The 14,944-nt window shown below is 45.3% G+C and overlaps 1 protein-coding gene across 1 annotated transcript in view; it reads right to left on the bottom strand.

Moving 5' to 3' along the window:
* Positions 1–5,873, bottom strand: part of GFPT1 (glutamine--fructose-6-phosphate transaminase 1) — a 39,987-nt gene extending 34,114 nt beyond the window's left edge. Inside the window, exons 1-5 of the mRNA XM_009273800.1 lie at positions 5,858–5,873; positions 4,397–4,504; positions 3,879–3,986; positions 2,371–2,496; positions 1,493–1,551 (exon numbers count right to left, since the gene is read on the bottom strand). Of these exons, the coding sequence (XP_009272075.1) occupies positions 1,493–1,551; positions 2,371–2,496; positions 3,879–3,986; positions 4,397–4,504; positions 5,858–5,873 (417 nt within the window). The remainder of the gene's footprint in view (positions 1–1,492; positions 1,552–2,370; positions 2,497–3,878; positions 3,987–4,396; positions 4,505–5,857) is intronic.
* Positions 5,874–14,944: the final 9,071 nt, after the last annotated feature.

Here is a 14,944-nt window from a genome sequence, read left to right as displayed (position 1 = left end):
TGGGGGGGCGGGAGGGTGAGTGGGAGGGAGAGGGTTAGTGGGGGAACGAGTGGGGGCATATGAGTGGGGGAGTGAGAGTAGCGAATCGAGTATGTAAGTGGGAGAGTGTGAGACTATGAGTGGGGAATGAGGCAAGTGAGTGGGGGAGTGAGGAGGAGTTTAAGTGGGAGGGTGAGGGTGAGTGGGCAAATGAGTGCAGTGAGGGGGAGTGTTTGAGTGGGAGAGTGTGAGTTAAGGAGTGAGTGAGTGCATATGAGCAGGGGAGTGAGGAGGGTGTGGGAGTGGAGGAGACAAATGAATGAGGCGAGTGGGGGAGTGAGTGTGAGAGGATGAGTGGGGGAATGGGGTAGTGAGGGGTAGGCTACGAGGGAGAGAATGAGGAGCAAGAGGTGGCGTGGGGGGTGCAAGAGGTGGGGGTGAGTGCAAGAATGTGAGTGGGGAACGGGGTAGTGAGTTGGGGCATGAGTGAAGGGGTGCGAGGGGAGTGTGCGTGGAGCGAGCGGGTGAGTGAGGGGGTGAGAGTAAAGGAGTGAGTGTGAGAAGTGAGTTGGGGCAAGAGTGAAGGGGTGCGAGGGGAGTGTGCGTGGAGCGAGCGGGTGGGTGCGGGGGTGAGCGGAGGAGTGAGTGAAGGGGTGCGAGGGGAGTGTGCGTGGAGCGAGGGGGGGGGGAGGGGGGGTAAAAGTGAGTGTGAGAATGTGAGTGGGGGAGTGAGTGGGAGAGGGACTGTGAGTGGATAAGCACGCGTGGAGGAGGGAGAAGGAGGGAGCAGAATAATGAGGGGTGTGTGAGTGGGGGAGTGTGAATAGAGTGAGTGTGAGAATGTGAGTGGGGAACAAGGGGAGGAGTGCGAGTGGGGGAGAGAGTCGGGGAGGGAGAGAGTTTAAGTGAGCGAGTGCGAGTGGGGGAGCATGAGTGGGAGAATAAGAGGGGGAGTGTGAATGGAGGAGAGGGAGTACGAGAGGGAGAGTGAGTGGGGGTGTGAGGGATCGAGGGGGGAGTGTAAGTTGGGGCGTGCAAGTAGGGTAGTGAGTGTGAGTGCAAGAATATGAGTGGGGGAATGCAGTGAGTGGGGTGTGAGGAGGAATGTGAGTGGGAGGGTGAGTGTGAGTGACAGGGGAGTGTGAGTGAGGTAGGGAGGGAATGGGGGGATGTAAGTGTGAGAACATACAGAGTAGGAGAGTTAGTGTGAGAGTGTAGGTGGAGGAGTGCGGGTGTAAATATGAGCAGGAGCGGGAGTGTGAGTGCAAAAATATGAGTGGGGGAACGTGAACAGAGGAGAGTGAATGTGAGTGGGGGAGTGGGAATGTGAGTGGGGGAGCAAGTGCGAGAATATGAGGCGGGGAGTGAGCGGCGGAATGTGAGTAGAGGAGTGGGACAAGTGGGGGAGCGCGAGTGGGAAAGTGAGTGTGAGAATACAAGTTGGGGAGTGAGTGGGAGTGGGAGAGTGAGGGAGTGAGTGTCACACACACAAACACACACGGGGGTCACTCACCAGGAATTTCCGCAGGTCTTTGTAGTTGGTGATGATGCCGTTGTGGATGACGATGAACTCTGGAGACAAGAGGAAAGGCCCCGCTCAGCCCCACGCCAGCCCCCTCGCCTGGCAGCGGGCACCCGCGGCCGTGTAACACAGACAGCAGAGACCACAAAACTTCACTGTGTGAAAAGCCGTACTCGGCAGAATAAAGAGAAGAGTTTCACCTCCTGGTGTGATTCCCTTGCTCTGCCCCATTTGGTGTGGCTGCTAACGGCAGAAGATAATAATGACCCAGGTGGGACTAGGGCTACTGAGATCCCGCAAGGTTTCTGGGGGCACTTAAGCGCTTGGCAGTTTCCAGCCCGCTGGAAGCGATTAAAACACTGCGCTCCTCCTGCCAGCTTGTCGGTGCTGCTCCTCGGGCAGCTACACTGAACACTAACCAAGCTGCACGCTGCAGCAGCACAGAGCAGACCAACCCTCTTCCATACAGCGGCGACTATAAAAAAACCATAAACAAATGGGGGGAAAAAAAGAAGTATACAAGATTCCACTCCAAAGAATAGTCACGAAAATTCTTACCATCCGGTTTCACTCCGTGTTTACCTCCTCCTTGCACTGTGCCTGTGCACCCACCGAACCTCTGGGCACTAATCCCAATCCTTCCTGAGAGCATTCACTGCTGCAAACATACCCCGCGGCCAGAAATCGAGTCCAAACCCCTCCGGCTTCACAGTAACTGGGCTCGGCCTCATGGCCTGCAATAAACCCACTGCCCCTGGGCCCAGCCACCCCTCCCCGTGACACACCAGGCACTGGAGACGGCAGCAAGCTCTTCCAGACGCTCCAAGACCTGCTGAGGAGCGCGCGGTTCCTCAAGCAAACACACTCACCGTTGTTTTTATCCGAGCGTTGCGGGTGGCTGTTGATAGGGCTGGGCTCACCGTGGGTAGCCCAACGGGTATGGGCGATTCCAAGGTGTACATCAAACTCGATGTCGAGGTCCATGTCCTGTTGCTCTGCAGCAGAAGTAGGAGAAGTTTTTAGTACTGAGGGGCTGTCCCTACCCCAAAGTCAACGTGGGAGTCTCACCAGGCCTCCGGGGTCCACAGGACAGCAATACTGACAGGGAAACAGAATCAGCAAATCCAACGAAACATCAAGCGTGTTTTCAGGGGATTCAGAACACGGATGCACACAAGCAACCTCCCTGCACTCCTCACCCCGCCAAAATACAAAACAACGTTTAAGAAAGAACCCGACCTTAATTTCTCTCTCTGGGGTGCACCTTGCCCTCCTGTCACCTCCCGTACACTGTCCGCTGTGACTGAACCGGCCCATTTCACGGTTACATACCACTATGGTTAGAATATTCATCATTAACCCTTGTCTCTAGAAAGCATACCGTTAACTTTAGTATTTCTTTGGGAAAAAAGATTCCTTTTGTTCTACAAGTGTCCCCACAATCTCTTTAAAACTGTACACCCTGCAATTTTCTTGAGCAGGCAGAAATATTTTGAATATCTTCTATTTCTGTAACGCACATACCACCTCACCTGGCCTTTTCAGTTCCTGGTTTTCTCTACGCTAAGATTAGATCTGCCCACCTTCCCTTTGGATAAACAGCACTCTGCACTGTGAGGTTAACACTAGCACGAGGTAAAAAAAAGTGAAGTTACAACAACACAGCAGCTCTTGAATGCAAACTAGAGATCTTGACTCCTCTGAAAAGCATCTTCCCGTTCTCACACGGCGTGCCTCTATGCCACACCCAACAACTTTGTGTTTCTCTGCATTCTGCACAGATTTAATGAACTTAGCGTTTAATTCGAGGGAATGGAAAGAGGTAGAAACGGATGCAGAAGACCTCGCTCTCTGTGTTCTCATCGATTTGACAGTTACACACATACGTTAGTGCTTTCCTGAAGCCAACTGCTTAGCCCATCGCTACTGGGATGGACAGCTTAGTTGGGACAAGCATTACATATGAAAATTTAAAATTCAACTGGTGAAGTTATCAGAGCATTTTTCTTTTTTGTCCAAGCTCTAGGTCTCTGATAATTATCTCCCAGTAATTCCCCTTTCCCCAGTTTAAGGAGTTTTTTGCTTGGGGTTTTTTTTGTCTGCTTTCTAAAATGTATTTCAGGTCTGTTTTATTTTAAGAGGATGTGACTCATTTGTCTTGAGAAACCAGGACTTCTCTGTAACTTCATGACAACATCCACAGGATCACTGGGTTCTTCACAGCACACGTGTGAGTGTTTACATCTCTGGCACTTTACACACAGTTATTTGGAAATACAGTGTTTCAGAGTAAAACAGGTGATATTCAAAACACAAATGAGATGAGAGGACATTTCAAGGACAGCGAGCAGGCAAAGAACGAAAGGGAAATACGTACTGTGAACCTCTTCGTCCAGAGCCTTCACTTTCCCCTTCTGTTTGATAAGCTGGATTTTGCAAGCATTAGCTTCCCAGTCTTTGTCGTTTCCGCCATCAATTCCCACACCTAAGCACCGCCACGGAATAATGAAGAAAGAGTGTGAAGTGCAGGAAGTATATTACAGTATTTTACATAAACAAATGCTGATTTTTTTTTTTTTTTTTACAGTGCCCTTTCTCCCCTCAGCTGACCCTCCGAATAAAGGCAAGAGACCCCTTAGACTAGAAGTGAGTTTTCCCTTTGTCATCTTGTAGGTATTTTTAAAGCCTTCGACAACAGGCATCAAGAACATTACAGAAATCTGTATATTGAAAGTTAATCCAAACCTCTGACCACATGATCACAGGCACATCAATTTGCGTTTCAGCTTTCTTCAAAAGCAGAAGACAGTAGAAACCATTTGCAAACACACCACGAAAATCATCATTTACAGGCCAAAATTCAAAAAAGAACCGCTGTTGCTTGGAGAGAGCTACCTGCAGAATCATAGCCTCTGTACTCCAGCCGCTGGAGCCCTTTGATAAGGGTCTCCAGGATCTCCCGTCTTGTCCGGGGAACATGGTAGTTCAGGTAAGCAAAGATGCCTGTATGGGGGAAAAGAGCATAATCTTGTACCAAAATCACAGCTGAGGAAACTCTGTATGTGCCATCTACTTAGTAGGCACGCTAAGTTAAAACTCAAACGGGCCTTCGTACTGAGAACCCCCTGCAGGAAGGTACCACCGCATTTGCAGCTTTTCCTTACCCCACCTGAGGTCCAATGGAGATGTCGTCACTAACATTTAAGAGATCAAAACTAACCACAAAATGCCAGCATCCTTCTCATGACACTGAAAGCAACTGAACAGGACGAGCCTGGGCGTGATGGGAGAAAGAATTTCCACGAGAGCTGGACCTACACGACAGAACGAGCTGTCAGGAGACAATGCAGGGGACAGGAAACAAATCACTCCAGATGAAAAATTCAAGGTTCACTAACACTGAGCTTTGCATGCTGAAGAACCATTTTCAAAGGGAATTCTTCCCTGAATAGCTTTCTCTAAGTTCCTCCCACAGACTCACTAAGAAAAAAAAATCCTTTAACTCATGCAAACTAACACCCTCAAACTAATGGAGCTATTTTTCCTGTGGGTTGCAAAGGAAGATAAATTGTTGCTTCTATTTTCAAGCAGTGATGGGGACACAAATTCCTAGATCTCTAATGCCAACTATGGCTCCATTTCAGAAAGATTTCCATGAGAAGACATTTACTGGATGCTAGAAATATCTGCACTTGAAATCTACCATTTCACCTTGTCTACCATTTTAAAGGAGAAAAATATCTGCATGGAATAAAAGCAAGACAGGTTTCACACAAACATCCATATACGTAAGTGACCGGTAATTCAAGGCTTGTAATTTGAGCTTTATCAAAACCTCTCGAGGAGAGCCGAGTTCAGTCGCGCGCACACAAAACCAAAGTCCTTTTAAAGGCATGCCAAATCTTTGATTTTTTCCTGTGAAAGATTTTACTCCCAAGATGACTTTTGGAACATGTATCTTTATGTTTACACACAGATTATTTTAAAGAACATCTGAAAAACTGCATTCTTAAGCTGTTTGTGTTTTGGAATTAAACTAAATAATTCAAAGCCTTCCGATATCTTAATTAATTTTATAAGTAGAAATATGGGCTATTCAGAGTTGATGGACGCACGGAATACCACAGAGCAAAGTACTGAAATGTTTACAAAGGACTTTTTAGCCTGAGCAGGGACAACAAGGTCGTTCGCAGCCAGGTACCATTCTGATGCTCTCCCATTCCTTCTCCCTTTTCCATGGACTTCGGCTACAGGTCTCAGGATAAGTTTGTCATAAGCTTCACCTTCCCATTCCCAAAGCATTAGAAGTTACATCTCCCTGCAGTTCTGCTGCAAAAAGAGCACACCATGTCTCACTTATTTTCTTCCACATTGCTAGAAAAAAAATCAGACACACGTTCTACTGTTCCTCTTTCTTAAACCACCTAGTCAGATGAAGGGGGGGAAAAAAAAAAGGAGCTTTTTACTTGGTTTCTTTTGCTTCTACCTTCGTTTCCCCCAAACCCAAAGCCTTTTCTTTCTTACCACTTGTAAGACTATCAAGGCCAAGTTTATAAAAATTTGCAGTTTCACTTCCATTGCTCCTGACATCCCAAACCAAGCATGCACACAGGCCTGCTGCTGCCACCTCCCGATGGCATTCGTTCAACTTCAATGTTGGTTCCAGTAACTATGCAGACAGGGCGAGGTCCTCCTCCACAAACCTCGCAATTCACAGCTAAAAGCTCAACAGATAATAAAACACTGACAGCAGTTAACAACCTCTGCTCTATTTCAAAAGCCTCCTCTGAAGGATACTTCCCCCACGCTCTCAATCTCCAAACCCTCCTCCCCACCCTTCTGGGGGGGGGAAAGTTTTCCAATTTGAGATACTTAGTTCAGTCTGTTTCTAAAAACCGCATTCTTCAGGCAAACAGCAACCTCCCTGTTTACAAGTGAACTGACTCCAAATAGCTGTCACCCAGGCTGAAGGACGGCACATTTCAGCTATATCCTGGATGCCTAAAATCCTTTAAATGACTTGAGGTCTTACAACAGGAGTACAAAGCCGACTGCTTTATTAGCAGGCAGCTGGAAAAGCCCCTCTCTCCATATTTACCAGAAACCTCCTAAACAGACGCACAATGCAGCGGTAGCATTACACATAAAAATAACAAGCATGTACCAATAAAGCAGAGAAAACAAGCACACGAGATGTCTTTAAAAAGGCAGGCTGGGTTCCAGCAGTTCCTGACATTTCCCTTTACACCAAAGCCACCTACCATGGCATCCAAAGTAAAGCTACTTCAGAAGGCATAATTATAACCAGCACGAGTAATTACGGAAACATGAGTGCTGCTTACGCTTTTCCAAATTAGCTAAATAATTTCCGAGTTGAAACCTCTCCCCGTGTTTTCTGTACCTTGGAAGCACACGCTAAGGGTCCCATTCCCACCCAAACCCTGGAGCCTTGTATCTCCTTTTGACGGCACTGGGCAGCTCCTCGCTCTGGCGTTAGCTGGGCCCGTCAAACAGCTCTCCTACAATCTCTGCATTCCCCCCGGTGGCATTGCAGCTATCTCGCGATGGCATAAGCAGTCCCACTCAGGCATACCTAGTAAGTTATTCCACTACCACGGCGCAACACCAAAGGCCACTCGAGTGGGATGTGCTCTTTTGAGCAAATGGGGACCGATGACGAGCGTTAAGGTGCTCTGGAGTCTGAACGTCAGGCTGGCCACAGCGAGACAGTTCCTGGAAGTCCTTTCCAAGTGAACAGCAGCAGCGTGAGAGGCACAAGAGCCTCACTGATGGGAGCACAGAGGAGGCCTTCTTCGCTGGCAGGGCATGGCGCTGAGCGACTGGGGGGCAAAAATGGAACGGGCTGTCAAGCTGGCATGCAAAGGGTGAAACAGAGCCACTGTAAAGTTTCGGGAAGGAACCACGTGCAAAAGGTACAATATGTATGGGCCTGTGCCAAGAAGGAAGAAGAAAAGAGGACTGTAGGAAAGGTGGAGGGGAAGTAGCGCAGAACAGGACAGCAAGCTTATTGTAGGTAGTCTGCTCTGCCACCTTACATCCCACCTTGGCTGCCCGTCAGCACCTCCAGGCCTCTCAAACAACAGCATGCCAGAGGCAGGTGACGGTAGTCCTCCCCTGCGCCCAAGGGACATCAGGCATCACCCCTGTAACGCTGCCAGGCACACAGCTACAAAAAAACCCAACTTGTTTCCAGGCCGTGACACTGCATTTCAAATGAGGGTATTTTCCAGTGACTGGGGGGCCCAACGCAGCCATCTCAATGGCCCTGCGGAAAGCACAGAGCGTGCATCCCCCCCCCCAAACACCCCGCCAACACGCCTGTAACTGATAAAACAGACACAGCCCGGAGGGGCGGAGGGACGCCAAAGACACACGACAGGGTCTCGCTCAAAGCCCCAGTGAAGACGACTTTGCACAGCACTTGCCACACAGACCCTTGGTGCCCCAGCAAGGCCATTAAAATTAAGTCCCCCACGTGAAAAAAAGTCTAACTCAATAGATGGGCACAATTATTAGGCAGAAACTCGGCTTCCTTTCATAAAATATTTCTGTAAATGTGAATTGATCATTTTAGTCTCCATCCTGCTTCTGGCACAAGGATTGCAACTTATTCTGAACAAAAAAATGGCTTAAAACCAGAACTATTTCCCTCTAGCCAGGGCTGACTTTGGACATCTTTGTTAAATCTGAATCCAAACCAGACAGTGGCTTGAAATGTTATTTTCTCTGCACATTTTAACAAGTTTAGTCACACCTGAACTAAAAAAAAAAAACAAACAAACAACAAACCAAAACTTGATTCCTTGTCACAGATCACAACTGCTAGCAGTGTACAACAAAATGCCGCATACTGAATGGGCACAAAGTAGTAACCAACTTCCTCCAGGAAGGGATGGCTCATCTGGAATGAGACTGAAAAACAGTAGCGTTTATTTCTACTTGTACTCTAAACAAACAGAAACCATCCATCTAGGAGCCAACTTGGCATTTGTCTCAGGCATTAAAAAAATCTATTAATTATAGCACAATTATATTAAGATTATTCATGAGGACTGTAAAAAAATTCTGAATCTATGACTAAGAATGCCACAAAAAAAAAAAACCCCAAACCACCAACAAACCCAAGGAATTCAGTGCTTCTTATCAGAAAACACAGAGACTATGAAAAGCAAGCCAACTAAAAGAAATGCAAATACAGTATTAACACTGCAAAATATGTGGGCACACTCTTCAAAAAAGACGACCATGTAAAGATTGGGAGATTCAGTTTTGATTCAGTTCAGCTCTTAGATCTTGAGAGGAAAATAGCTGGGGTGATAATGGAGACGCCACTATGAAAATAAAATTCCAAGAACTCACCCGTGATGGACACATTTTACAAATGAGAAGGCAAATAAGACAAACAGGTTTAAAAATTCATCTTAGAGAAAACAGGAAAAAAATGAAATAAAAATAAATAGAATAATATGTAAATGTGATGCATAATTAAAGTAAAAAATGGGACCATAAGGCTGCTGAAAATGAACACGAGTCTTCCTAAACGCATGACTTACTAATCTGCAAGCTAAAATCAAATATTTGAAGGCTTATCACCCATTTATGACACTTGATCACGATGAACTATGTGTAAATAACAGTTTCATTTACTAGAAATATTTTCAAATGCATTTCATTTTCCCCTTTTCAAACATCCCATAATGACGTGATTCTTCATAGCTGGAGAAAGTTTCAATCCACATTTAGAAAACAGCATTTTTACTGGCTCTACCCTAACTACTGGATTATTCAGGAATATACGAGCAATCACATCTTGTAATCACTTCCATTTTTAAATACAATTCCACTGCCCTCCACAGAAACACTGATGAGAAAAAAAAGACCCAAAGCACTAAACGCGTGTTACACTTCACTGATCTAAGTGTATTTTTGAAAAATGTTTATTTCTCCCAGCAGCCACCAACAGGGGCTCTGCAGATAAAATTTTGCTCCGGAGTTACACCTCAAGCCTTCGGCCCCATCTGTGTAAACGTACAGCAAGGAACGCGGCTGTGCTGAGTCCAAAGGACACTCAGGTGATACTTACATCCCAGCATGATGCAAAACCCTGGCCGTTCAAGAAAAGAACCTCTTTTTACTCAAAAGCTGAACAAAGGATCACTTCATCCAGCTACAAAATGTAGCCTTCTCCGAGGTGGAGCGCAGCAGATGTGGGATGGCGCGCAGCAACTCTACTTTGCAGTTGAGACCATAAAAGACCTTTCTTCCACACACCAGAGACATGTTTTTCTCCAAATCACAATGCCTTGTTAAAGCCTTGTTCTCTCCCTCCCTGTGCTTATATTCAAATCAATCTACACAATTCAAAAGATGAAAAGATATCAACTGCACAGATCTTTACAGCTGCTTGAAGGCTTCTGTGAGGAGCGCTCTGTCACAAAGCACCAATTTTTCTGTCAAAGTGACAATTCATTTAAATCACAACAGTCAATGGAAACATGTTGGTTTTGATGGAATTCCAATGCAAATCTAGCAAACCTCCCATCAGGGTCCCATCTGGTGCTCCACCAGCCTATCCCCCTTGCCAGCCTGGATGCCAAGTGCTGAAAATGTAGAAATCTTGAAGTCCAAGCAGAACGTTCCTGAAACCAACCCACCGTGAATTTCAGGTCCCTAACAGACCTGAAAAGAGGAATTTCAGTTTCAGCTGAGCTTAAGCACTTAAGACACCATTCAACGCAAGTGTTTTTCAGTAATAGTGCCACATCTGCCCTCCAGAACAAGCCAGAAAGAGGAAGCATTACAGAAAACAAGGATATATGAACGACATTTAATGAAGCTACCTTGACAAGCCTTGAGTTGGCATTGTTCAAGGTGAAATACATGCTATGTGAAACAAACAGAAAAACCCCTGTGAACTTCATTCTAGTCCAGCGCTGTTTATAATTGTGAATTCCCAGCTAAAATAAGACAGCAGCAAGCATACTACAGGAATTTATACCTGACAGGCTCAGAAAACACAATACCCCTGTCTGGAATACACTAATATACTTCAGAACTTGACACTCATATACTTCAGGATTAGAACAGGAGTCATGCTTCACAACATAATAAACCATTTCAACTAGTAACTTGACACAGGACTTTGCACATATGGACTGAAAAGACTTGTTCAAAGCACGTCCAGCTTATACAATTCTTGAATCACACTAAGACCTGCCATAGTAAGAATTCCTGCATATATTTCTCTTAAGTGAAATATCTCAAACAATATACTTTAGAATGTAAAACATTTCCTTTCTTGCAGGTTTGCCTTAAAAACCTTACCTGGTGAACCACCAGCAGAACAGGTATTCAGCTGCTTGTGAAACTCAACTTAGAACCGATTTTCAATATTCAAGCACAAAACCTAGGCATTCTTAATGACAGCTACATAAAGAATTCCCTATAAACAGTTGACAGATTTTAAGAGAATAGCGTTTTTACCAAATGGACATTCATTATTTCTATTGTTGAGAGTCACTAAAATACTTTTCCTGAGAACTTTATTTTCCTGTGATCTTTTTGCTGCTGACGTTCCTTTATTTCATGTTAACTTCACAAAATGAACTGAATCACCACTTCCAGGTAAGAATAAATGATCTTCTCCAGTGTCTTGAATACGTGAAGTTACTCAGGAATAGCTTCTCCTAATCCTTTTCCCACAAAAGCAGAAAAGCCTTCAGGCTAGGTTTACAGTCGGATTTACAAATTCCTTTATACCATACCGTATACTGTTAAAACCATTTCAATAGATGATGTTATCAGTACATCCACTTGGCAGTTCCAAAGAATCCTTTATCCTGGTGATGATGATTAGGCCTCAAGTCTTGAACAAATTAGATGCAGGCTACTAAATATAACATACATAATATAAGTTACAGACCGGGAAAAGTGATAAAAATATTTTTCTTCAAACTAGAGCAGGGGAGACACTAGGCAGTAACAGCAAGTTCTAACACAGCTATTAGTCGTAGCACAGAACAAAGTCCCAGAACCGATGATCAAAACCCACTGGAGCAGGCTCCTATTATTTGCTGCCCGGCGGTTCGGCGAGGTGGAATGCTGTGCCAACCCCTGCGTACTGAAACAATGCTAATTCTGCACTGTTTGAATGAGCACAAGGTCAGAAACAAGCAGACTATCATTATTATGTCTGCTAGCTGTATATGGGAGAGTTTACGTTCAATTCATCAAGTCCACGCTGGGGAAAAAAGCAAAGCAGAAAAACATCCACTTGGTGAAGAACCACATTTGTCCACTGGATGCTTCTTTTACCACCCACGCACGCACCTCTTTCTCCAGCTAAAAAGGGCAAGGTTTCTCCTGTCTAGAGTAAACAACCAGTGCATGAATTCTAAGGACTCATTCTGGGCAAGAGCTACTACTCTCTGCTTCACAGAAAGGCATACGCCTAGGTGTACAAATGGTGTTTCGGCAGGCGGGAGGGCAGTCCCCACTGATGTACGTGCAACTTTAAAACTTGAAACTCAAGTCTTTCTTAAGCCCGTTTTTATCTCCAGTAATCACTAGTAATACAAGACCTAAATTCTAAAATCCCTTTTTGTTGTTAAAAACAGTCAGGTCATACGATAGGTTTACTTATTTACAGAACAGTCTATCGAGCCTGGCTACCTTGAAAAACCTGTTTTCCAAACTATTTTATAGATGCCATTGAACTGGTTTGGTGCATTCAGACCCAACACACACCCAGTTTATACCTGGGCTAAGTCTTCAAACTGCAAGTGTGTAATACATACCAAGAACAAAACCTATTTTTCACTAACACTATCAAAACCAAAAACCCAGCACATCTACGCAGAAGACCTGTCATTTATGCTAGGCATCGAGGAACTGAACTTTGAGGCTACTTTCCTTTGCCTGTCAAGCGGTACGAGCACATCAGATCACAGGACTTCGTAAGGTCACACACACATAAACTTGAACATCAGATTTTGAGTACGTTGAAAACATCATGTTGATTGGCAATTCCAATCTCGAAGCTGTCACAGGGAGAACTCAGATAACAATAGTAGCATTGTCACCTTTTTTTTGAAAAAACTCATCTTAATAACTACCTTTCTATCCGAGATGAATTGGACAAAAATCTGAACATGGACCGTGTACGCACCAGACAGCGTGGTAAGGTAAAGCAGTATATCCTGACTTACAGCTGTATTACAGAAATGTTGTCTGAGGGTTCGTACAAGCAACCAGGCCTGCACAGCTGTCACTACACCACATAACACGGCTACTCAGACCTTGCAGAGGCCACAGCATGAGCAATCAGAGCCCTCTATGCCAAGACGTAGACTACCGTCACCTCAGTTAGGAGAGACAATTAAGTCTAGTGTAATCACTCAGAGTACCCACAAGCCAGTTCTGCCTTTTTATGACATTCGCAGGACTATCTATAAGAGGGCACTACCTCAATTTGTTCAGCTCGTTCCTTTGCTGCAGTCTACTGCTGCTGTATGGAAAAAAGCCCAAACTGCCCCTGCAATTAACAATTCCTAACGTGAGCCGAGACCACCGTCAATTTTGTCTTGCACTCACCAGCCGGATCGCGAATGGCAGCAGCAGAGGAGACTGTATACCTTCGTTTCTGCCAACTGCGCTTAACCGCAAGTCACAAGAGTTCATGTGGTAGCACCCTCAGACTCCAAACAGTTCTCCTCCTGTTCCCTGCAAAAACCTTAACTGCCTTCAGCCACGCACTTCCTGCATTCAGAAGCTCCTCAATTTCCAAGGCTAATTTTTCTGTATTAACGTGCTCAGTTAATGCTCTCCTCATTTTTCACTAGATCTCTGGCTCCCAGAACAAGACTCAACAACAGAACCAATAATCCTTGATGCTTTTCTTACTGTTTCATAAAATGTTTCAATATCCAAGAAGAACTTTGCTTATATCGAAAAAGGGAGAAACACATTAAATCTTGAACGCAAATAAGTAACTACCCACAGCATTTTCAGGACTTAGCAGGGTTAAAAAGACAAAGAGCAGAATGTTAATATAGCACATTTCAAAGGCTGGACCTCAAATAAGGCAAGCACAAGGCACCAAAACCATCCCTATCCTTGCAGCAAGCTATTTATAATAATAATTATCCCTTCTATTCTTAGCTTTGCTCCACTTTGTACTTTTAACACAAATTAACATAGTGTTAAATGTAAGCTGAACTATGAATTTCTGATTGCCTCTTTGTAGCGCTCCATAGACTTGACAGTTTGAAGGTGATACCAGTTCAATCTCACAAAAACAAAGAAAGAAATGGCAACTTGCGCATTAAGTATAAAAACCACAATCTTGCTTAGAGCATCATTTTAACGTTGCACATAAAAATAGAGAGGAGGGGAAAAAAAAAAAAGAAGGAAATGTGGAAAGACAAATAAAAAGAGCCAACAGATCACTGCTGCATAAATTTCCATGGAAAATCATGAAGCCGATGTGACAGAAAGAAAGAGGAAGCAAAAGGATAAATTATATTCCTGCGCCCAAAAGATGAGGTAGAGTAGTTGTGCTAATACGGCAAACGGGAGTGGAAAGTACCTAAGTGACTTTGGAGAACCAGCCTCGCTGGCTTGTGCTCCAGTCCACTTGAGGCACATGTTCAACACAGGGAAGCTCCACTGGGGTACCAACAGAGTGAGATGAGCTGGTGCACAACCCTGCAATGGATGCTTCCAAGCCTCGTTTAAACCAATTTCCCTGTCTGCCTCGCAACCTACATTGAGTAAGCTTGAATGAATGTATGAGCATCCACGTCAGGAGTTGTCATGCCTAAAACATTAACAATAAACAACACTTTTCCTCTAAAAGTGGGAGTGGTTATTCTGATACGACCAGAGCCACATTCGGAAACGCTACCGGTGAAACCTGTATCCCTGTCCTATAACGTACACGTTACTGACGTTCACTGGGGCTTAGGCTCCTAAGTCACTTCGTTGCTTTTGAAAACTACAACCTCTAAACCCACCCGCCACAGAACAGGCGTCACCATCTCCTCAGCACCACCCGCCACTGAACCAAAACCCACCAACATCACCAAGTGCCCTGAAGGCTTCTGCACCGAGGAAAGAGCGTATTTTTAGTACTGTCGTGCCTCGCGCAGACCGAGGGCGCTGGCCTTTTGTACGCTCTGGCCGCATTTGCACTTAATTTCGGGAGGATTTGCCCTTTCAAGTTATTAATACGTTGCAAGACGCCTCCCCCGGAGAAACGTACGGGGACCGTAGACAAGATGATGACATTTTGAGATAACGGAGATGGGGCCCCTTCTCGCTATAACCGAGGCAACGCAGAAGCGGCCGGCCCCTTTTTTCCGCCCAGATTGCCGGGGCTGCCCCGGGGGCCGGGCCGTTCCGCCGCGGCACGCTTTCGGCGGG

Source organism: Aptenodytes forsteri, unplaced genomic scaffold (assembly GCF_000699145.1).
Source record: "Aptenodytes forsteri isolate BGI_AS27 unplaced genomic scaffold, ASM69914v1 Scaffold127, whole genome shotgun sequence".
NCBI lineage: Eukaryota > Metazoa > Chordata > Aves > Sphenisciformes > Spheniscidae > Aptenodytes > Aptenodytes forsteri.
The sequence above is the reverse complement of the archived record's forward strand: the minus strand, read 5'-3'. Positions and strand labels throughout refer to the sequence as shown.